Source organism: Onychomys torridus, chromosome 11, assembly GCF_903995425.1.
Source record: "Onychomys torridus chromosome 11, mOncTor1.1, whole genome shotgun sequence".
Taxonomy (NCBI): Eukaryota; Metazoa; Chordata; class Mammalia; order Rodentia; family Cricetidae; genus Onychomys; species Onychomys torridus.
The window spans coordinates 33,581,812-33,606,254 of NC_050453.1; the positions used below are offsets into that span (position 1 = coordinate 33,581,812).

The following is a 24,443-nucleotide window of genomic DNA, read 5'->3' on the forward strand; positions in this document are numbered from 1 at the left end:
ATTCATACATTTTAGGTTGATATGCAACAACTCTTAAAATTATCACTGCAGTTTAAGAGAAATACTTATTTCTGCACTAGATATAAATAATAGAGCTACACTTAACAGTCACTTCTAGTGGTCTTTACATCAAAACAGACAAGTAGATAAAATAAAAACAGGTTCACTGAAAATTTCAAATTCACCGTGGGAGGTAGTAACTTTAATATATGTAAAATTATTCTGAGTGAGAATCATGAAGCCTCAAGGAATACATTCAACAGATCATTTGTTAAAAGGCATTAGATAAATAAAGGCATTTGGAAATGGTTCAGGGGCTGGAGAGACAGCTCAGTGGTTAAAAGTACCAGCTGCTCTCCCAGATATTGTTCGATTCCCAGCACCCACGTGGTAGCTCACAACTATCTTTTCCAGTTCCAGGAAATCCAAAGCCCTTTTCTGGCTTCTTTAGGCACCATGTGAAGCACAGACACACATGTATACAAACAGCAATACACATAAAATAAAAATAAACACATCTAGAAATATGCTATAACTATTACAGAGATCAAAATTCAAAGAGAACAATAAAGGAAGAGGGGCAGTGACAAGGGACATGGGAGAGCACTGGCTGAGGCACTGCACACTAACCGAATGTTTACAATGTTATTCTGATGGCCTAGTTATGACACAACACCCAGCCACACTGAATCTCATTTACAGAAGCCTGACAGACACTAGTCACAGTAATGTTCATTACAAAATAATAACTTATCAAGACTCTAAAATTATTTATGAAATAAGGAACAATAAAGACGCTACCTTGTCAATAATGGACTGCATATGAGATTTATGAGACTGGTCTCCATAAAGCAAAGAGGACCATTGGTCTGGTGCAATCCTTAAGCCTGCTTCCATAGCAATTTGCACTATCTGGGAGTCATGCTCTCGTCGCAGAGCTTCGTAAGTCCTAAATTCTTCTTTTAGCTGCATCAAAGAAGAGTCTTCATCACGTTTGGTGACCTAAAAAGACACACACACACACACACAAATCTAATAACACAAGTCTCATGATTTATATAAACACATGTAGACAAAAAAAAATGTAATTTAGAAAAAATATAATTCATTTTGAATGTCTTAGCTTGATATGTGCAAGCACTGTTTGTGTGTGGCAGACATACAGAGGACAGACAACTCCCAGGAATCAGTTCTCTTCTTTATGTGGGTCTCAAGACTACCAACGACCCACTGTCCCAACAAAAAATTTCAAAATAACAACTTTCTTTTAGCAGCAATAGCAAGATTAAAATGGGATACACTATCCTGCCTGCAAAATGCCTCCCAGTATAGATGTCGAAAATCGTACCTCCTTTTTGGAGACAGGTTTTCACTATGTAGTTCTGGCTGGCCTGGAACTCAAAGATCTGCCTGCCTCTGCTCCCCAAGTGATGGGATTAAAGACATGCAATACCACACCCAGCCACAGATGTCAAAATTTTCTTATAGAATTTATCATGCATGTACACAGGCTTTTTTAAAAATAAGAAAATATTTAATTAGTGTAATTTAAAAAAAAACTATGTGTTTCTTCTTCATAGTACAGATCACAACTTTAGGGATTACCTAGTATTAAGTTATCTGATACTAATAACAGAGCTTTCAATGAGTGTGATTTTAAATATGACTAATTTTAACTATCTTAATTTCTCCATAGAGTTTTGTGAAACAGGCCACAACCAAAACGTGTAGAGTATGAGATGCTGGACAAAAACAACAACGATAATAACTTTTAATCATAAAACTTGCAGCTGGATGTGGTTAATACTCACCTTCAATCTTAATACTCAGGGGTGGAGGCAGGACCATAAGGAGTTAAAAGCCAGCCTTAATCTATAAAACAAATTCAAGACCAGGGAGGGCTACAGAACCCTGCTGCAAACAGGGTTTTAAAAACAAAAACCAACTTAAAATAAAAAAAAAAAAAAAAGAAAGGCAGGGAGGGAGCTGGAAAGATGGCTCAGATGGTAACTGGGGGGAGGGGAGGATCCAGGCCTAACTTTAGTGCCATGTCTATAAAGAGCACTGTAGAGACAGACAGACCCATTAGGATGGTACCCAGCTACCTCAATCAGGAAGCCCCAGGTTCAAAGAGACTCTAATAAAAATTAAAGTAGGGAGCGACTGGGGAAGATGCCTCATGTTGGCCTCCTGCCTCCACATGTATCTGCACTCCACCTACATATTTATATTTTTTTTATATATAGATGGTTTTCAGAGAGAGTTTCTATGTGTAGCCCTGGCTACCCTGAAACTCACTCTGTAGACCAGGCTATGCCCAAACTCAGAGATCTGCCTTCCTCTGCTTTTCTGAGTGCTGAGATTAAAGGTGTGTGCTACCACTACTCGGCTCAAAAACATTCTTTCAAAAAAGCTACCTTTATTAGACACTTGGTATGTGCTAGTTGGTAGGTTAAGTTACCTAATGAAACCATTATACTACTAAATTAATTCGCTTTAATTCTTGCAGCACATCTGATATACGTGCTATTGTTATCCTAGTAACTTATACTTTAAGTCAGGGAGGGGTTTAGGCCAAAGGCTTAAAAACTTAAAATAATTCTAGCCTAGAATTACCAATTCCTTACAACATTTTAGAACATATTTGGAGGTTGGAACTGTAACTTGTGGCAGAGTATGGGGAAAAACTCCCATACTGCCAAAAATAAAATTGTATTGTATTAACCTTTTATTCCCATAAGGACCCATATTATTATAGTAGAAAATTCTCTTTTTGAACTTTCTACCAAAAAACACTCCAGACTACAAACAATCAGAAATTATAGATCACACTTAAAAGGTTTAAAAAAATGTATTCTATTTTTTTCTAAAGCAATAATGGGTTTTATTAAACAAAAAGTACAGAGTCTCAGAGAAAGACTCAAGTGTGGGTGTTAAAAGAAACAACAAAACTTCATCCTTATAACACAGTAAGGTCTAACTATAGCTTTCATTAGGATGTTAGGTGAACGAACACAAAATCAAGTACTGTAGTCAGAAAACCTTAACTATACTTTGCCATTTTCCAAAGACAAATTAAAAGCCCAAATAAACATGGACATGTATAAAAATATTTCCTCAACATAGGCTAACCCTCTTTACAAGGCAGAATAAGCTTTCTACATGATACATTGGTTTCCCTGGACCTTTTATTTGGATTGTGGATGCTGAGGACAGAACCCAGAGCCTTGGATATTTTAAAAGCACTCTATCACTATGCTATATCCCCAACACCTTCATCATTCTAAAAATAATCAAGAACTTTCAAGATATCCCACATAACACTGGAGCTGCAGTGTACTGAGAGAGGTCAAATGGGACAGCAAGATGGCTCAGCAGGTAAAGGCATTTGCTGCATAAGCCTGACAACTGAGTTCAATCCCCAGAACCCACATCAAAGTGGAAGGAGAGAACCCAGTCTACAAAATTGTCCTGTGACTGCCATAGGTGTGCCATGGCATAGGAGTCCCTATACACACACACACACACACACACACACACACACACACACACACACACACGCGCGCGCATGCACGCAGGCATGTACACAGTAAACTTTTTAAATTTTAAGTTTTTTTAAAGGCCAGGGGCTGGAGAGATGGCTCAGAGGGTAAGAGCAGTTGCTAGTCTTTTAGAGACCCATGTTTGGTTCCCAGCATCCTTTCTTGTCAAGTGGCTCACAAACACCTGTAACTCCAGCTTCAAGGAATCTGATGCAATATGGCATGCACTCACACATATACATACATATTGAAAGCAATAACTAAATAACTTAAGCTGTTTTTCTCTATATGCACACAGTAACATATGCATACCCACCTACCCCTGACCCCTCACATTATACAAAATAAATCAAATTTAGTATACATATAAGTTTTAAAATTTTATAGCTAGATACAGTGGCATACAACTATAATTCTGAGACAGAAAGATCACTAAGTTATCTAAAGCCAGCCAAACTACACAGTGAGTCTGTCTCAAGAAACAATAGTAACAAAATTCCATTTAAAAACCTGTTAATGCTTTAGTAGCTGACTGTAATACTAGCTCATCCAAGACATCACACATGCTAGGAAAGGACTCTACCTAAGAAACTTCTTATAACTTGTATCTGTCTTTTTTTCTGTTGATAGAGAACATATAACATGGAAAACATACAGACATTCTGAAATATAGTCTAAATTATACTCACTGAAGAACTGTATTATTATTCTTTCCTAACCATTACAATAAATGTGAAATACTTATTTAGAAACAATCTGGACTGGAGACAGAAGTTTTGGTTACAAGTCCATAGGAAAAACTGAGACCCCTTATTCAGTAGAGTGTAAGTTGAAGAATTATGGTGATTTCAGGAATAAATTTCTCACAGTTAGCTCTATCAGAAGAAAGGAAACTTTACTTTAAGAAGACAGGAAAGTAAAACAGATGAACGATAAGTGGGCATTGATATGTGAGAGTGAAGATTCAACCTGGAATACAAGATAACACATCTAGCATTATCATTTATATTAAAGCCAAATGGTAACTGGATGTCTGGAATTGCACAAGCACAATTACATGAGGAACAACCCTCCTCCCCCTTTTGTTTTTGAGACAGGGTTTCACTCTGTAGCCCTGGCTGTCCCCGACCTCACTCTGTAGACCAGGCTGGCCTCAAACTCAGAAAGATCCGCCTGCCTCCTGAGTGCTGGGATTCCTGGGATTAAAGGCATGTGTCACCACCGCCTAGCTAGGAACAAACTCTTACATTCTTGGCGGATGTACTGGCTAGTTTTATGTCAACTAGACACAAGATAGTCATTTGGGAAGATAGATCTTCAACTGAAAAAAATGCTGCCACTAGACTGGTGTGTAGGCAAGCCTGTGGTGCATTATTTTGAATGACTGATGTGAGCAGGCCCAACTCACTGTGAGCCATGTCACTCCTGGTCTGGTGGTCTTGGATGCTATAAGGTAGCAGGCTGAGTAAACATGGACTCTGCTTCAATTCCTGCCTTGAATTCCTTCAATGAGGGACTGTGGTGTGGAAGCATATGAAAAATAAGCCCTTTCCTCCTAAGTTGCTTTTGGTCATGGTGTTTTATCATTTCAGTAGAAATCCTAACTAACACAGTGGGAAATAACAGATGAGTAGTCAGTCTCTTCATTTAAATTTAAGGGTTGAGGCTGTACTTCAGTAACAGAGTATTTGTCTAACATATGCAAGGCTCTGGGTTCAATCCCTATCAGTGCAAACTGACAAACCAAAACCAAAACCAAAACCAAGCAAAAGAAATACAATAATACAATAGGATTTAATCTACAGTATTATATAATCTGCCTTCTTTTAAAAAAGCACAGCAAATTTTATTGAAGTCTAAGTTCAATGTTTAAGTTTGGAGGAAGGGCAATGTTCCAAGCTGAACTCGAGCTTAGGTTCATACCTTGAAGCAGGAGGCTCTGTAAAGGAGCTGAACAACGTGCCCAATGCTAGTTTTAGAGGCTTGAGGAAAACGTGGCTCCAGTCTTTGCACCACAAACAGAACCAACACTTTCCGTGACAACGCAGAACCATCCTCCAAGGCCAGCAAGACAAGCTTCAGAGCTTCCTCCTGCATTGCTAGGAAAATGGTAAAATCAAAGTGTATCATGAGCAAAGATGACATAAATCCATTATCTGAAGAGCAACATAATACCATACAACTAACAAGCAATACAATGAACCGGGCATGGAGTTGCACATCTTCAATCCCAGCACTCTCTAGGCTCAATGCCAGCCAAATCTACAGACTGAGTTCCAGGACAGCCAGGGCTACACAGCAAAATCCTGTCTCAAACAAAAACAAAAACAAAAACCCAAGCAATGCAATGTATTTAAAATTACATGTTAAAGCCATGCTTGTGGGGAATGTCATCTTATTATGTATTTTATTAAGTAGATAAGTGATAATACAGAGGAAAATATTTCAAAAAGAATAAACTTCTGTTATTGAAAAAATTTTCTGAAAAATTAACATCAAGCCAGGATTATCAATGGAATGGTAATTTATAACAGAATTTAACAAAAGATAAGGGTTTGTACATTACACAAGGGTTTTTATCCTATACTTTTAGAATACCTTGAAAGGGTGGGAGTGAGCAGCCAACAGCAACAACCAAACTTTATTTACATACCTGGTCCAAGGAATTGACAGCCCCTAGCTCTGACTGCTGCCCAGAGATTAGAGGAGAGTTGCTGAGGATTTTGGTGCTGGAGAATGAGCTCTGTAACTGTGCGTTCCCCTAAAGATCGAGCAGCCCTCATAGCACGGATCCTGCCTTCTTCTTCCACTAGCTGGCAGTGGACTAGAGTCACAAGCTTCCTCTGCATTGGGCGACTCAGAACACTCTGAGTAGTGCTATTCAGACCCACTCCTACAAAGGAAAACAAAGAAGTTATTTCTAGGTTTACCAGGCAATTTTATGATCCAGGACTACTTCCTCTAGAGTGACTGATTTGCAGACATGTGACTAGTTCCTGGGCCTATTAAGAGTATTTAAAGTAAACAATAAGCCAACAGTTTGGTGTCCCACACCTTTAATCCCAGCACTTGGGAGGCAGAGGCAGGCAGATCTTTATGTGTTAGAGGCTAGCCTGGTCTACAGTGAGAGTTCTAGGGCAGCCAGGGCTACACAGAGAAACCCTGTCTCAAAAAAACAACAACAAAATAAACAACTAAGTAAATGAATAATTAACCTATACAAGACTATCATTTAAAAGAAAAACAAATGCCTATGTGTATGTATCATTCATTATGACATTCAAAATACTATCACTCATTTTAATCAAAGAAGAAAAACTGACAGAAAACATTAGACCCAAATACTGATTCCTAACAGTCAGGTATATTATTTCATAGTGGTTAATCTAACTGAATAGTTAAACAGTAAGCAGGCCCTTTCCGGAAAGTAATGACAACTTCCATTTTCTCACACTTTCTATAAATACAACCTAAAACTAGACAAAGATGGACTACATAGGAGTTGGAGATATAGCTTCCTTGTGTGCATAACACCTGGGCTTAATTCCCAGTCCTCCATAAACTAGTAATTTCAGCACTTGGGAGGTAGAAACAGGAGGATCAGAAGTTCAAAGTCATCCTTGGCTACAAAGCAACTTTAAAACCAATCTGGGTTAAATGAGATCCTGTCTCCAAAGAAAAACAAAAAACAAAACTGTCAGTTGATGCACAGCCCTTCCAAATTACTGTTATATACAGTTATACAGTCATTTACAGTCATTACTATTTCCAACATCACATAAACCCTAGATTTAGTACTACTTTATTTGATGTGTTTTATAATACTGCATAAAGTAGGCTTGGTTTACAAGGAATAAATTAATTCCATTAACATTCAGTAGGGTGGGCAATATAGACAGCTCAGTGGTAGAATTCATGCCTAGCGCTGAACACTAAATAGGGGAAAGAGTGCAAGAGGAGGAAAGGGAGGGAGGAAGGGAGAGAGAGAGAGAGAAAAGGCTTTCATACATTAGTATTCGTTTATAGCAATAGAAGTATCCTTAACTGCTGTGGATATCACTCTGTATAAATAAAATGCTGTTTGGCCAGTGGCCAGGTAGGAAGTATAGATGGGACAAGAGAGAAGAGAATTCTGAGAAGAGGAAGGCTGGAGGAGAGACACTGCCAGCCGCTGCCATGAGAAGCAACATGTAAAGACACCAGTAAGCCACAAGCCATGTGGCAAAGTATAGACTAACAGAAATGGGTTAATTTAAGATAGAAGAAGTAGATAACAAGAAGCCTGCCACGGCCATACAGTTTGTAAGCAATATAAGTTTCTGTGTGTTTACTTGGTTGGTTCTGAGCATCTATGGGCCTGGCGGGTGAGAGAGATTTGTCCTGACTGTGGGCCAGGCAGGAAAACTCTAACTACACTTAACAGATACCTGGCCAGGTGTGGTGGGGCACAACTTTAATCCCAGTATTTGAGAAGCAAAGGCAGGTGGATCTCTGAGAATGTGGCCAGCCTGGTCTATATAAAGTGTTCCAGGCCAACCAGGACTACATAGTAAGACCCTGTTTCAAAAAACAAACCATTGTTTGTTTAGCATTGGTTTATAATGACATTTACCTCTAGCACTGCTGAGTGGTTTCAGGTACAGTGCTAATTCTTCTACACATTTCTTGGCTTCCTCATAATGCTTTGTATCTTCAACCCCACTACACAAAGTAATGGGCTGCTGCTCAGGGATCTGGAAACCAAAAGAAAAGTTTTGAGTATTTTCATTAATTTATTAAATGCTTTATTGAATACCATTTATCTGCCAATAGTCCTGGTGCTTCCAATGATAAAACTTCTAAATTTGCTAAATACTCCAAAAAATGTTTCTTGTACATACACATCCATTATTTTTCCATAGCAGCTTTATTAAAAGAGAATTCAAATACTATTATAATTAACAGTGTCTGCCATGGCAGGTTCATGCCCACACATAAATAAACAAATGTCCAAACAAAACAAAACAAAACAAACCCTACAGTATAAGCACCACTCTGTGGCATATAAACAAAACCTTCTGACACAATTTAACCTTGTTCTAGCAAAAATGTCGAACCTACTCCAGTGTTCTCTTCCCTACAAAACAAGCTATCATATAGGCTCAAATAATATTGAAGAAAAAAAAATTGTAGTTGTTATGGAATTGAGGCAACAGCCAGAGGTATATGGGGAAGAAATCAAATTTTAGGCTAGTCATGAATGGAATTAGAGAAGATGGCCATGCTTCATGGAAAGGCTTTTCTCTGACCCATCTTTGGAACCTTGCTGCGCTTCTTCTTGTACTCTGTATTTGATTGGAGGACAAGTCCAACTGAGGCTAGATGTCACTAGATGCCACTAGGTGCTTGCATTAGTCACACCTAACTCTTACTAAACTATGATTCTGGAGAATCAAAGACTCAGCATTTTCAACTTCATGTCACATGAACAATTGGAGTGAATATTTTCTAGTGCTTAAACAGTCCCCATTAGACTTACAATCATCTAGTCCAGAACTTTTACATTTGATCTGTTAATACTAATTTTTCAGTATCTTGTGCATTTGCCATTATTTAATTTGCTATTTCCCATCTGGTTCTGAGTCAAAGCACCCACTCAGTATATACTCTCTGCGCCCATCTTGTGAGAGACTATCTGACTACTGAAGAATAAAAATGTAACAGCTAATACTGAGCATGTAAAATGTTGGGAGGGGTGTCTACACCCTCTTCTAGAATCTGTAGGCACATGCAAACACACTTTTTTTTTTTTTTTTTTTAAGATTTCTGTGTTTAAGTGTTTTACTTGCAGATATATTTGTGTACCACATGCATGCCTGATGCCATGGAGGTCAGAAGAGGGTACTGGATCCCCTGGAACTGAAGTTAAAAGATGGCTTCATCCCACCTAGATGGCTGTGACCCACCATGTGGGTGATAGAAACCAAACCTGGGTCATCTGTAAGAATAAGGGCTCTTAGCCAGGTGGTGGTGGTACACACTTTTAACCCCAGCACTCAGGAGGCAGAGGCAGGTGGATCTCTGTGAGTTCGAGGCCAGCCAGGTCTACAAAGCAAGTTCCAGGACAGCCAAGGCTGTTACACAGAAACACCCTATCTTGAAAAAGACAAAAAGAATAAGAGCTCTTAAGTGATAAGCCATCTCTCCAGCACAGAGATTTATTTATTTATTTTATCTGTATGAGTGTTTTGCTTGTGTGCATGTAAGTGCACCATGAGCATGCCTGGTGTGCAAAGAGGCCAGATGCAGGTGTTGGATCACAAGGAACTGCAGATGGTTGTGAGTGACTTGTGTAGGTACTCAGAACAGAACCTGGGTCCTCTGCCAGAGCAGCAAGTTCTCTTAACCACCAAGCCATCTCTCCAGCCTTGCTTTAATAATAACAACAACGACAACAATAACATTAATAATAATAAAGTGTGTGTGTGTGTGTGTGTGTGTGTGTGTGTGTATATATATATATATATATATATATATATATATATATATATATATATAAATATGAAATGTTTTGAGACTTGCTAAATGATTATGTACTTAATCTTCTGACAACCTGACATGATTTTACAGATGGTATGCAGGATGAAGAAGTTAGAATCAGCAATGAAATAGAACACAAAATACTTAAACTAAGACACGAGGTGGCAAAACCAAAGTTGAAAACACGATATTATAGACAATATCAAAGCTAATATCTTGGATTAAACTGTACATATTTTAACCTTCATTAGAGCTTTATTATAAAGAACTTGCAAATAAGCATCACACATCAAAATGAACAAGCTAATTTTTTTGTTTATTTGTTTGTTTTTTGAGACAGAGTTTCTCTGTGTAGCTTTTGGAGCCTATCCTGGAACTTGCTCTGTAGACCAAGCTGCCTGGAACTCACAGAGACCGCTTGTTTCTGCCTCCCCGAGTGCTGGGATTAAAGATGTGTGCCACCACCGCCTGACCGAACAAGTTAATTTTTAAAGATTTAAACTTTGTTTTTCCTTATGTGTTGTGTCTACATGTGAGTCTGCAGGCCAGATGAGCTGCTTGTTGTGGAAGCTAGGCATTCAGTTCGGCAGCAAGCACTCTTAACTATGAACTCTCTCTCCAGTCCCTAATCTGTAAAATGTGATGGATTGCCTGCAAGCCTTTGTTTCTCATGAAGCTCATGTGTGTTCTGTGAATTGAATAATTTAAAGAGTAGAGACATTTTTGTGCCACTAGAGGGAGCGTACACAACAAAGAAATAGAAGAGCCAACTGAAAGCAGTGCAGGACTGGCATATACCTCAATCTGCCATCCAAATCAGTATCTTCTAAGGAAAACTTGTGTTTTCAGGACCAAACCTATTACTCAATATAAAGTTAACTCAAGGTTTAGTATTCTGAGTCACAACATTTACACCTGGAAAGATTTTTCCAATAAGTCTGAGGCCTAGGAAATATTCTCCCACTCAAATACAATGCCCTTTGGGAAGATGTCCTGATGGAATCACAAGGATCAGTATAAACTTATTTAAAATATTTCAGTATAAAAGATTCAGATTCAGCCGGGCAGTGGTGGCGCACAAATCTCAGCACTCGGAAGGCAGAGCCAGGTGGATCTCTGTGAGTTCAAGGCCAGCCTGGTCTCCAAAGTGAGTTCCAGGACAGGCGCAAAGCTACACAGAGAAACCTTGTCTCGAAAAACAAACAAACAAACAAAAAACAAAACAAAACAAAAAAAGATTCAGATTCAGCTGGGCGGTGGTGGCACACGCCTGTAATCCCAGCACTTGGCAAAGGCAGATGGATCTCTGTGAGTTCGAGGCCAGCCTGGTCTATAAAGCAAGTTCCAGGACAGCCTCCAAAGCTACAGAGAAACCCTGTCTCGAAAAACCAAAAAGATTCAGATTCTAAAATTCAATAGGAATTTGTCATTTTTTTTTGTCTATACGTTTCTTGCTAAATGCCTTCTTGATGAGTTCCCTTTGACTCTTCTAATTCCCTGTACTTAATATGCATAGTAGTATATCCTAATATCTAATCATGTGTATGTTAATTTACAGAAATTACTGGTATTATATTTTATCATTGGATTTCTTTTTTTTTTTTTTGGTCTGTTTGTTTTATTTTTGAGACAGAGTCTCTCTATATAGCTCTGGCTGTCCCAGAACTCACTATGAGATCAGTCTGGCATCAATGGGACTCACAGAGATCTGCCTGCCTCTGCTTCCAAAATTGTCAATGGCTTTTAAAATTGACCTGAGGGCTGGGATATGGATCAATTGGTAGTGTTTTCCTCACATGCACAAAGCCCTGGATTCAATCCTTAGACCCACATAAATCAGGTATGATGGCACATGCCTATAATCCCAGCACTTAGGAGGGAAAAAGGCAAGAGGATCAGGAACTTAAGTTACATAGTGAATTTGAGACAGCCTGCAATACAGAAGATCCTGGGTTTTTGTTTGTTTGCTTGCTTTTTAAATCTTAATTTTGGCTTTCACCATATATTTGTGAGGATCTAGGAAACTTCTGTAAATGTATAGTATTTCTGCGATATAGACTATGGTGATATTTTTATTTGTGCTCTAATAAATAAAGCTTGCATGGAGATCAGAAGAAAAAGCCAGCCACTATATTAAACAGAAGTCAGGCAATGGTAGCAAATGCCTTTAATCCTAGCATTTCAGGAGGCAGAGGTTCCTGGATCTCTGTGTGTTCAAGGCCACACTAAGAACAGAGCCAGGTGTGGTAGTACACACCTTTATTCTCAGTGCTAGTGTACCATAGAGATCTGAAGGTCTGTCCATATAGACAGGAAGTGATTGAGCTGGGCAGAAAGAAGAAGTGAGATGGCAGGGACAGAAAGGATATAGGTATGAGTACACAGGAAGTAGCTCTCTGGCTGAGGATATCTAGTGGTAAGAATGTGGCTGGCAGCAGGGTGGTGGTGGTGCACGCCTTTAATCCCAGCACTCAGGAGGCAGAGCCAGGAGGATCTCTGTGAGTTCAAGGTCAGCCTGGGCTACAAAGTGAGATCCGGGACAGGTTGGACAGGCACCAAAACTACACAGAGAAACCTATCTTGAAAAAAGTAAAAAGAAAAGGGAAAAAAAAAAAAAAAAGAATGTGGCTGGTTTCTTTCTGCTTCCCTGATTTCTTAGTTTTTACCCTAATATCTGGCTCTGGGCTTATTTATTTATTTATTTATTTAATAAGTTTTTAGCAATTCATCTTACAGTAGACTACACAGTCAATCAGTTGTGATGTTTAGGTTATTTCTGATTTGTTGCTTTTAGAGACATGGTGACATTCCTCTACAGGTCTCCCTCTCTATGTGTTAAAACCCTCTGTTAAACCCTTTGATACCTTTAAGTGCAGCTGCTATAGTTACAGGGCTATGTGCATTTCCAGTTTTATTTTTCAGAGCCTCCCAGTTTGCACTCTCCCTATCAACACGCAAGGGCCTGCATTTCCATGTCCGTGACCACCATTAGTCAGACACTGGTTTGTGGCAAGCTGAGGAGCCAAAAAAAAAAAAAAAGCTAAACCCGCACTTCCTGACTATTAGTTAAGATTAAACATTTTTTTCCTGGTTTTAAAAAAAGATTTTATAGAAGCATTTTAAATTTATAGAAAAAATGGCAAAGACAGTTCAGAGAATTCTTATCATACCACACCTCATCCAAATTATAACGTTCTGTTGGTATGATCCATTTACTGACATTAATATGCCAATGTTAATACTCATCATTATATCTAAAAATCTTGTTTTTCCTCAAAATGCCTTACTTCTACCTAACAGCCTTCCAGTGTTCTAAAATGTCATCCAGAATACCTAATACATATACATATATATATATATATATATATATATATATATTAGTATATATTATATATATTTTGTAACATTCTAGAAGTTTTGACACTTTTCCCAGTACTTCCTATGCTTTTATGATTTTCAATTTTATGCAGTACTGGTATGTATGTTGTATACTGACTTTTGACAGGATCTTGTTTTTCTCATAAAGAGACTGGGGCTAGATCTTTTGGCATTAAGTTCACAAAGAAAAAAAATGCCATTTTCATCACAGCATGTCAAAGATTTGCTATCAATATGACTTATTTCTGTTCACATTAATCCAGTTCACCTGGCTAAGACAGCATTTGCCAGATTTCTCCAATATTAATAATTGTGTATGACTAAAGTTATCCAACAAAACCACTCTTTAAGCCGGGCGGTGGTGGCGCACATCTTTAATCCCAGCACTCGGGAGGCAGAGCCAGGCGGATCTCTGGGAGTTCCAGGCCAGCCTGGTCTACAGAGCGAGATCCAGGAAAGGTGCAAAGCTACACAGAGAAACCCTGTCTCAAAAAACAAAAACAAAACCAACCACTCTTTAATCATAGCAATAAACACATGTGCTACTTAAACAAACAACTGAAAAAGCCAGAGATTATACATCTATTTTCAGAACTAATCTGCGAAGGGTCATCAAGATGGCTCAAAGGATGAAGGTGCTTGCACTCCACCTGAAGACCTGAGCTCAATTTCCAGGACTCACATGGTGGAAGGAAGAAGGTGCAATCAAAAAGAAAACAAACTTCAAAAATATAAGCTCATTCACCACAATATCACATAGGTAAAAAACCAGACTTCCCACCTTTAATCCCAGCACTCGGGAGGCAGAGCCAGGAGGATCTCTGTGAGTTCAAGGCCAGCCTGGGCTACAGAGTGAGCTCCAGAAAAGGCACAAAGCTACACAGAGAAACCTTAGTCTTGAAAAACCAAAAAAAAAAAAAAAAACAAAACAAAACAAAAAAACAAACAAACAAAACCACAAACAAACAAAAACAAAAAACCCAGACTTCCAGAGGTCTGATAAAACAGTAGTCAACTGAAAACCACATTAATTCCGGTCTCGCTAAGATTTTAAACTTATTTGGGGATAATTTTACACTTACAGAAAACTTGGAAAGAGTCTCTGAATTTATTCTTCCTTCTTGTGTGACTAGTTTTCTTCCTTCCTTTTTAAAAATACCTAATTAAGAATTTTATTTTAAAATGCTGTTAGTATGGTTGTTCCTAGAGGGTCTGTTTATGAGTCTGTATACCTGACTGAGTCTTGTGTACACGCAGTCGGGAGAAAGCTCTTTTTGGTCATCTCTTACCATGTTTTCTTTGTCGTTTCCTCCCTTTTTTCAAATATTACCGTACTTATGTGAATATGCTATGTACATAAATAGCTAAGGAAGGTCTATGCAGTCCCTTATTACTTATCCTTAGGTAAAAGTTACTGTGGTTATAGCAAAACGGTAGTTACGCAGACAATCCACTTCACAATAGGGTATATTTAGTAACTTTTTAGAGTGTTGGAGAGATGGCTCAGCAGCCAAGAGCACTTTTTGCTCTTCCAGGACACAAATTCAATTCCTAGCACCCACATTAGGTGGCTCACAATTGCCTATAACTCCAGCATCAGGGGATCCAATACCCTCTTCTGGCTTCCAAGGGTGCACACACATAGTTACATAAATTACAATAAAACATTTTTGTTTGTTTCTGTTTTTAGACAAGGTTTCACTATTGTAACCCTGCTGCCCTGGAACTAATCAAGAGATTCACCTGCCTGTCTCCCCAATGTTATGAATAAAGGCATGCAGCATATCACCCAGTGAAAATAAGCTTTTTTAAAAATAATCCTTGGGCTGGAGAGATGGCTCAGTGGTTAAGAGCACTGACTGCCTCTTCCAGAGGTCCTGAGTTCAATTCCCAGCAACCACATGGTGGCTCACAACCACCTGTAATGAGATCTGGTGCCCTCCTCTGGCAAGGACACATGCAGACAGAACATTGTATACACAATAAATAAATTTTAAAAAAATTTTTAAAAAAATGTTAAAAAAAAATCCTTTAAAAATGAGACTTAAAAAAAAAAAGCCAAGAAAAGAAAACAAACAAACAAAAAAAAAATCAGGGCTCTGGGACAATGACCTTAAATTTCCTAAATAAAATTAAATGATAGGCACAAAAGAAAAAAGGGAAAGAAGAAAGGAGAGGGAGGGGGGGAGGGAAGAGAACAATGAACACCTATAATTTTATCTGCATAGAGCCTTTGATTCTTTTTTTATACTCTGTTACAATTCAATACATGACTATTTATTTTACTCAAACCCTTCCAGCTTTCTTTGGCCACTGGGAGCTTTTTCAACCAGATCTAGTATGCCTTTGACATAGTCCCATCACTTTGAATGCTTGCACAAGGTACTCTAGGCTCGTTTGAGTACTTGTCCTAGCCCTAGAACCGACCATTTCTCCCAAGAGTTCCTTTTATTGGAGAACTGTTTAGAAACCAACATCTAAACATTGCTATTGAAACTGTGGTGAACTTAAGATTATCTTGGCTGCTGGGGGCAGTGGTAGCGCATGCTTTTAGTCCCAGCACTCAAGAAGGCAGAGGCAAGTGGATCTCTATGAGTTTGAGGCCAACCTGGTCTACAGAGTTCTAGGACAACTAGGGCTGTTATACAGAGAAACCCTGTTTTGAAAAAACAAACCAAACAAGAAAAACAAAAGATTATCTTGCCTAATAGGGCAAGGAAATATGCAAAAAATCAAGGTACATGTCTACAAATATTTCTATATGCAAGCATCTGTATCTGCATTAAAAACATAAACACAAAGAACTAAAACAGTCAATTAAAGACAATAACCAGTATTAAGTTACTATCTTACCTGAGCACCCACTAGCTGCAGTAATGCTGAGTTCACAGGAAGGAGCTCAATGTCTGTATTGATAGTGGTCTGGTCAAATGGGCAAGCCTTACGGTGGAGTTTATTCAGGCACATTTTGCAGACAGTATGGCCACAGCCCAAACTGATGGGCTTTCGAATTGTTTCGTCGAAAGTCTGAGTGCAAATTGGGCAGGAAAGGAAATCCGTCCATTGTGGAGCTTGTACAGGCATTGCTTCTGGAGTTACAACTCACTAACACACACACACACACACACACACACACACACACACACACACACACACACAATCTAAAGCAAAGATTCCACTGGAATCAAAATCTTGGAAAAAGTTTATCTTTTTTTTTTTTTAAATATCTTCTGTAGATACAGTCAGCACATAGTGTGAAATATAACCTGGAAAACAGAGAAAGGAAAAAAATTAGAATGATCTGTTGTTTTTTTTTTTAATTTTAATTAACCTGTTAAAAAGAAATTGTAAGTCCAATTTTGACTCTACAGCCTTCCATATCACTTTAATATCACAATAATCTTTTTACATTTTTATAAAATCAAAACTATGATAATCAATCAGTTCTATCTTCCATTTTAGAGGGGAACATATTTCCAAGAAGGATGAATTAGCTTGCCCAAAGGCATGACCTTTGAAGTCTATGGGAGGTTGGAATTAAGAACTCATTTTCTTAGAGACATAAATGACAAATACAGTCGTAGCACAAAACAAACCTCTCTATAGTCATGGTTGGCCTGGAACCTGCTGCGTAGAGGATGATTTGCCTCTGTCTCCCAAGTGCCGAAATTAAAGACTCACAATACCTGGCCTTCATTCCTTTTTAAGGAAACTAATAACATTCCATTCCTTGATCTACAGGAATCTGTTGTGAGAACTTATTGAAATCTCAGGTACGTGCTTTTATATAAGTTATACATCAACAAAGAAGGTTTTGTTTTTTTCTGATTTACCCAGGATGCACAAAGCACTGGGCAAGTTCAAGAGCATGCTTAGTGCATAACAAATTTGAGGTAAGTGTGAGACTTACCTCAAACAAACAAACTTTAACCAAAAACCTCCACTACTTTTAAATACTTTATCAAATCTAGTGGGAGTGATAAAATAAAGGAGACTGTATGCAGTTTTTAATTTTTTTTTTAAGTTTTAGACATTGCAAAGAGTTTTATATCCTGATAGAAAAAAAATTTCATTGTACGACCTATACTTTTTTGCTACATAGTGGAGTGTTAGAACAGGATCGTTAAAACGTCTACTTTAAAAGATTTTTTAAATCCCTCAAATTTACAGACCAGAAAATTACAATTAGCTAGACTGCACACATAGCTAAATTTCTTCACGTATTCTTTGTTTTTTTGGTTACATCTCATTTATCCATGGGAGAAGAGCACACACACTGTGGCAAAGGTGTGGACATCAGAACACAACTTGTAGGAATCAGTTCTTTCCTAATGCATGGGTCCTAAGGATTAAACTAGGGTTCTCAGTCTTGGCAGAAAGCCTCTGCCTGCCCTCTGAGCTACCTTAACCGCCCTATTAGAAAATTTAAACCTCTAAAACCTTTAATATATGTCTTTTGTTTTAAAGAGGTTAAGCCAGGATCTTGTACATGCTAGGCCAGTGCCCCAACCAATGGGCTACACCTACAGTCTTCCAAACACCTTACATATTACTTATTTTTTACCAATAATTTTAGGCTTTATTTTTGGGGGGTAAAGCAATGGTGGTGGTCAAGGTCTCGCTATGTGCCCAGGATGGCCTAGGATTCACCATAGTTCACATTGGCCTTGGACTTGCAGGACAACCCTTGCCTCTGACTCCTCAGTGCTGGGGTTAAACGTGTGTGTGGCCACATCCGGCATGGCAGGTGTTTTTATGAATGAGAAAAGTGACTAATATTACACATTATTAATGATTTGATTATGCCCAGTAGTATGCTTACAAATATGAAAACAAGTACTATTTCAACTGTAATTAAATAGAAAATTATCCACTCCATCTGATTTTTAAAGTAATTATAAGTAATTCACATTTTATTGAAAGTTCTCAAGACTGCTAAGTATGGAGACTTAGAATTATAAGCCCAGCACTTGTGAGACTGAGGCAGGAGGACTGCTGCAACTTTGAGGCCACTGCAAAGCACATGGTGAGTTCTAGGCCAGACTGGGCTATAGTATGAGACCCTGTCACAATAAAACAAAAACAAAGAGAGAGAAAAAGAAATTATTCAACCTCAAACACAAGCCCACTGTTGATGAAAGAAAAGTTTCTATTACTTGGTATGCTAAAAACTTTACCTACTCATTCAACAAATATTTGCAAATCCTATTGTGTACCAGATTCTTAATTAATTGTAGAGAACATAACAAAACATCACAATCACAGCATGTGCGTCATGTAGTCATCAGCCTATCAAAATGCAAACCTGGTTTTACAAAATATGCTGCTAGATAATTCAAATGAGAAATTAAAAATTATTAATAGCTTACTAGGCTATTAACAAATTAACTTCTTTTTTTAAGACAAAGTGTATAGCCCGGAACAACTCACTGTGTGATGGGCCTCTAGCTAGTAGTGATTCTTTTATACTTCTGCAGGTGTTTACTTCCACACCTGACTCACATCTTTTTTTAATTTTATAAACACTATTTAAAACAAAACTTGCAAACAAAACATCACACACTGAAATCAACCATATCCAAATTGTATTTGGATTTATTTTCTAAATCAGTTATTTGCATGTGTTCAGATGGCTTTCATAAACACAAAATGGTAAATTGTGAAACTGCCTACATTTTAACTTCGATAACATAATTACTTTAAATAAAACTCAACTATAAATAATGAGTTCCTAACAGGTTTGTGTTAAATTATTACCACTTACTATTTGAGACTATTAAGAGTCAAATGCCACAATGAAACATGTTGATAGCATGTTCCAAGATAAAGAACAAGAAGGTGAGTGTTTAGAAGACGAGCTATTCAAGGTAAGCGCTGGGCATTAGAAAATGGTGGGCCAGAGGTGGCTCAGCAAGTAAAGGTGCTTCCACCAGGTCCGACAGCCTGACTTTAATCAGCAGAACATATAGAGTGCAAGGAGTTAATAAAGTTGTCTTGACTTCCACACATAAACCATGGTACTTGCACACTCATACATTCACACACAAACAAATGTTACAATGTTTTAAAATAAAACAATTGCCAAAGTTCATTAAATTAATAAAGTATCTTCTATATTACCTTTTTTAAGAATTTAATCCCATGCAGATATCCCACACAAAATTAGTTCATACCTTTTTGCTGGTATGGGTTTCGTAGCTAACAGTACTTTACTCCCTTAAATACCCTCCAAATCCAAATCCAACATACCTCATGGCACATCATTTAATTATTATTATTTACTCAGCCATGGGCTAAACTGTACTAAATGCTTCACACTGAGCAAAAGTATAAAAGTACATATTATCAAGTATATCCCACTTGATAAAAGAAATGGAAATTTAGAGAGGCTGCAGAAGCTTTAAAAAAAAAAAAGACTAATTAAGAGATAGAGATCAAACAAAACCATCCAGCTCAAACCCCAAATTCTTTCTCTCGTATTCCTATCATCACAGATACAAGGAGGGCTAAAGGAGAAGGGAGCTCTACTTGCAATCTCATTCAAAAGCTGCACAACAGATAAAGCTGCATTCTGACAGCTAGACCTCACTGCCATTGTGTATTAAATCTATCAGGTCCATGTTCTAACCTAAAGAGAGCAAACAAACAACTCTTCTAATCTTCCCTCCCTACCCATGATGTAATTCACACTTACCTTGAAGTAACAATTCTGACATCATCTCAACCAATTTTTGTGTATGTACTAGGGGTAGTAGAACCTAGGGCTTGTGCATGCTAGGCAAGTGTGCCACCAATGTGCTATACTGCCATCCCTCAACACTCTCCTATACAATTTCCAAGTAACACTGAGTCAAAATGTTTTAAAAATGTTTACAGTAAAATGATCTCCCTCTTACCCTATCACTCATCTCTTCAATTCTATTTTCGCTCTAAATCTATAAATAAAACACCTCATGACTTCTGTTTCTTTATGCATGTAAATATACAATATATTAATTGGAAAGAAATTATCTTACATGTTATTTACAACTCTTCTCTTTTTTTATAATTTATTTTTATTGTATGTGCATTGGTGTTTTGCCTGTGTGTATGTCTGTGTGAGGGTATTGGGTCCCCTGGAACTGGAGTTACAGACAGTTGTGAACCACCAAGTGGGTGCTGGGAATTGAACCCAGGTCTTCTGGAAGAGCACCGAGCCATCTCTCTTGCCCCTCTTCTGGCTCTTACATAATTTTTTTTTTTTCTAGAGGGGTTGGAGATTTAGCTCAGTGGTAGAGCGCTTGCCTAGCAAGTGCAAGGCCCTGGGTTTGGTCCTCAGCTCTGGCAAGAGAGAGAGAGAGAGAGAGAGAGAGAGAGAGAGAGAGAGAGAGAGAATAACTGAGAGAATAAATGACTATCAAGTGCAATCCTAACTAAGACATTTATTTATATCAACTCCTCCAGGCTCGGAACACTGCAGAAGAGGTGGAAAGAATGTAAGAGGCAGAGGATAGGGTGCTATGAGGTGCTATCTTCTGGACATGGCATGGCCACTGCACTCATGACCTCACAGCAGCTACTATGGTTATGTGCTGTGGGATGTCCTTCTGTATGCTGTGAATATGTGTTGCTCTGACTGGTTGATAAATAAAGCTGCACTGGCCTATGGCAGGGCAGGATAAGGTTAGGTAGAACATTCAAATTAAAGACAAGAGGAAGAAAGGTGGAGTCTGGGAGATGCCCAAGGAGCAACAATGTGCCAGCAGAACGGTAACACCACAGCCACATGGCCAACATATAGAAATGGGCTGAGTTAAGTTATAAGAGCTAGCTAGCGGGTTGAGGATTTAGCTCAGTGGTAGAGCACTTGCCTAACAAGTGCAAGGCCCTGGGTTCGATCCTCAGCTCAAAAAAAAAAGAAAAAAAGAAAAAAAGAAAAAGCTAGCTAGCTAGCAAGAAGCCTGACCCATGGGCCATACAATTTGTAAAAAACTTAAGCCTCTGTGTGTTTACTGTTTACTTGGGACCAAGCTGCTGTGTGATGCAGATGGGAGAGATTTGTCCCAACTGCGGGGCGGGCAGGACCAGAGATGGCTACAGTTACCTGTCCAGGACCAGTGGGAGAATAAGCAAGTCAACAATTCAGCATGGATAGATAGGAGAGGGGCTCATGTATCACTACTGGCAACTGATGATTTCAAAGGGAGGGGGAATTGTTCTTCTTTGGGAATGTGGTCGCTGTTAGGTTGTCCATGCTCCTGTGGATGGTCCCACTCATGTGCACGCAGGGAAGTACTAATAGGACTTGAGCTATTTTTATGAAAAAAAAGAAAGAAAAGAAAACAGGATATAAAAAACGGAAGGGAGAGATGTTGAGGGAAGTAGATAAACTAAGAGGAAGTGTTGGTGGTGGATAGAATGGAAATACATTGTATAAATATATAAAATTGTCAAATAATAGAAATAATAGATTGGGGGTGGGGATTGAGACAGGGTTTCTTTGTGTAGCTTTGCGCCTTTCCTGGAACTCACTTGGTAGCCCAGGCTGGCCTTGAACTCAAGAGATCCACCTGGCTCTGCCTCCCGAGTGCTGGGATTAAAGGCGTGTGCCACCACCGCCTGGCAAATAATAGATTTTAAAGATACTCTTTTAAAAATAAAGTATAGCCGGGTGGTGGTGGCGCACACCTTTAATCCCAGCACTCAGGAGGCAGAGCCAGGTGGATCTCTGTGAGTGGGAGGCCAGCCTGGTCTACAGAGTGAGTTCCAGGACAGGCTTCAAAACTACACAGAGAAACCCTATCTCAAAAAAACAAAAATAATGAAAACAAATCCCTCTTTCTTACCAGTTAAAAGAACAACAACAACAAAAAAAAAGTATTATGGACTTATATGAGATCTGACACTTCTAGAAGAAAGCTCAGAGGAAATGTCAAGACATTAGAATGGGCTAAGTCACTAATGTTATTTAAGGATAGCCTAAAAAGCTCAGCAAATAAATAAAAACAAAAAATAAAACTTGGATTACATCAATTAAAAAGCTTTGAGGATGTGCCTGGAGAGATGGCTCAGGAGTTAAGAGAACTTGCTCTTCCAGAGGACCTGAGTTTGATTCTCAGTGCCCAAGCAGGCCAGCTCACAACAACCTCTAATTCCTGGGGTTAGATTTCAGAGACCTGACACCCTCTTCTGTCCTCTGTGGGCAGCTCCATAGACATGCTCATAAACATACACACACACAAAGTGGAGACAGAGGGTAGATGGTGCTTGCTGATCACCAGCCTAGCTCCCCAGGTTCAACAAGAGACCCTTTAATTTCTTTCTCCAACTTAATTTTTTCAAATATTCGAAGCTTATCAAATATAGTTGCTCACATCAATTTAACATATATACCATAATACATATATATACATACACACACACTCATATATACACATATACACCACACAGGATATATGATTTAATGAATGTAATAAACATTCTTCTACTTGGGCTAAGAGTAAACACATGAAATAAAATTATTAAAATATCAACATCCTGATTCTTGGACAAAGTGATGACTCATCTCCCAGATGGCACAAGATTCTATCATCTTACTCAGAATAGAGTATAATTTAAAATTTACAACATATTTCTGGAATTCTCATTTAATATATTTTGAACTGCTGCTGATTTACTACCTGTTTATTACTTAATAGCCATCTTGGTTGTCAGATCCCTTGATTCGCAGAAAGATCAAATTTAAAATTTATCAAATACCTGATCTAAATTAGTTGTTCTCTTGAGGCATCATTATAGCTATTTATAGATAATAAACTCTTGGTGTTGGGCAAGGGTCTGACACAGGGTCTGACTATGTAGCCTTTGCTGGCCTGGAACTCATTATGTACCCATTTGTGTTGAATAACCTCTCAATAAATGGCCCCAAAGTACAAAATCAATGATGCAAAGGAGGTATCAGTGTATGAACCACATTAAGACAGACTATATATACTATGCTCTATCCATAGAGGAGCATTACCTATGATTTAAAGCATCTGCTGGGGGGCTTGAGTACCACTGAGAATAAGGGGATTGCAATGAAATGCTATCAGTGCTGTAAGACAGTTATTACCCAATTTAAAATTTTAAAAGGCTACGTACAGAGAGGTATTCCAAGTAAATGGCAGGACTATGATTCAGGAAAGCCAAACTCCTAAGTTGCTACTTTTAAACCTATAATTTGTGTTACCTTACAGATGGAAGTTAATAGTGGTTAACATTAGTAAACTTTTGTAAGTCATAGGAAATCTAAAAGCAAATTAACTGTGACAGTTGCATAGCTTTATAAATTAAAGTCAATGAATTCTACACTTAAGTAAACTTTATTTTCTGTAAATTATACATCAATAAACCTGCTGAAATCAAAGACCTTTTTATAGCTTTGTTTCTCCAAAGTTATTTATAATTTTAAATTGTCCACTGGTCAGATTCTTCTATGACCACAGCAATAGCCTTAATGGACAGCTAAATTATACTGCTGTGAAATGTTAAATATTACAACCATAATATCATCTCTTACCATAAAATTACAGATATATGTAGGACTCTTAACTACTTCTACAGCACCATGTCTGCCTGCACACCAGCACGTCCCACCATGATGATACTGAACTGTGGACTCTGAACTGCAAGCAAGCCATCCCAGTTTTCCTTTACAAGAGTCCCCATGCTGGATTACCTTATCCAGCCTCGATGCAGGGGGAAGAGCTTGGGCCAATCTTAATTTGATGTGCCAAGCTTTGTTCAAGCCCATGAGAGGTCTGCCCCTTTCTGAATAGAGACAGAGGAGGTGTGATGGGGGAGGGGGTACGTGGGAGTCGAGGGAAAATGAGAGAAGAGGGAGGGGAAACAGTGGTCGGTATGCAAAATAAATGAAAAATGTTAATTTAATAAAAAATGGAATGAGAAGCTTATTTCTTATACAAGTATATATATTACTGAATCCCAGAGCTAATAAAGATCTTTTTAATGCTTCTAACTTAA

General features: G+C 38.3%; 1 protein-coding gene and 1 non-coding gene across 3 annotated transcripts in view; one reads left to right on the plus strand and one right to left on the minus strand.

The window, feature by feature from the left end:
• Rc3h1 (ring finger and CCCH-type domains 1) overlaps window positions 1-24,443 on the minus strand; it is a 76,040-nt gene that overhangs the window by 32,498 nt on the left and 19,099 nt on the right. For both annotated transcript variants that reach the window (XM_036202814.1, XM_036202813.1), the window contains exons 2-6: window positions 16,293-16,705; window positions 8,155-8,275; window positions 6,196-6,435; window positions 5,466-5,641; window positions 802-1,002 (exon numbers count right to left, since the gene is read on the minus strand). In XM_036202814.1, coding sequence (XP_036058707.1) covers window positions 802-1,002; window positions 5,466-5,641; window positions 6,196-6,435; window positions 8,155-8,275; window positions 16,293-16,523 — 969 coding nt within the window. In that variant the 5' untranslated portion in view covers window positions 16,524-16,705. The remainder of the gene's footprint in view (window positions 1-801; window positions 1,003-5,465; window positions 5,642-6,195; window positions 6,436-8,154; window positions 8,276-16,292; window positions 16,706-24,443) is intronic.
• LOC118593571 lies at window positions 8,567-8,692 on the plus strand. Its single transcript, XR_004946248.1, has one exon. It is a non-coding gene; the product is annotated as a small nucleolar RNA SNORA28 (small nucleolar RNA).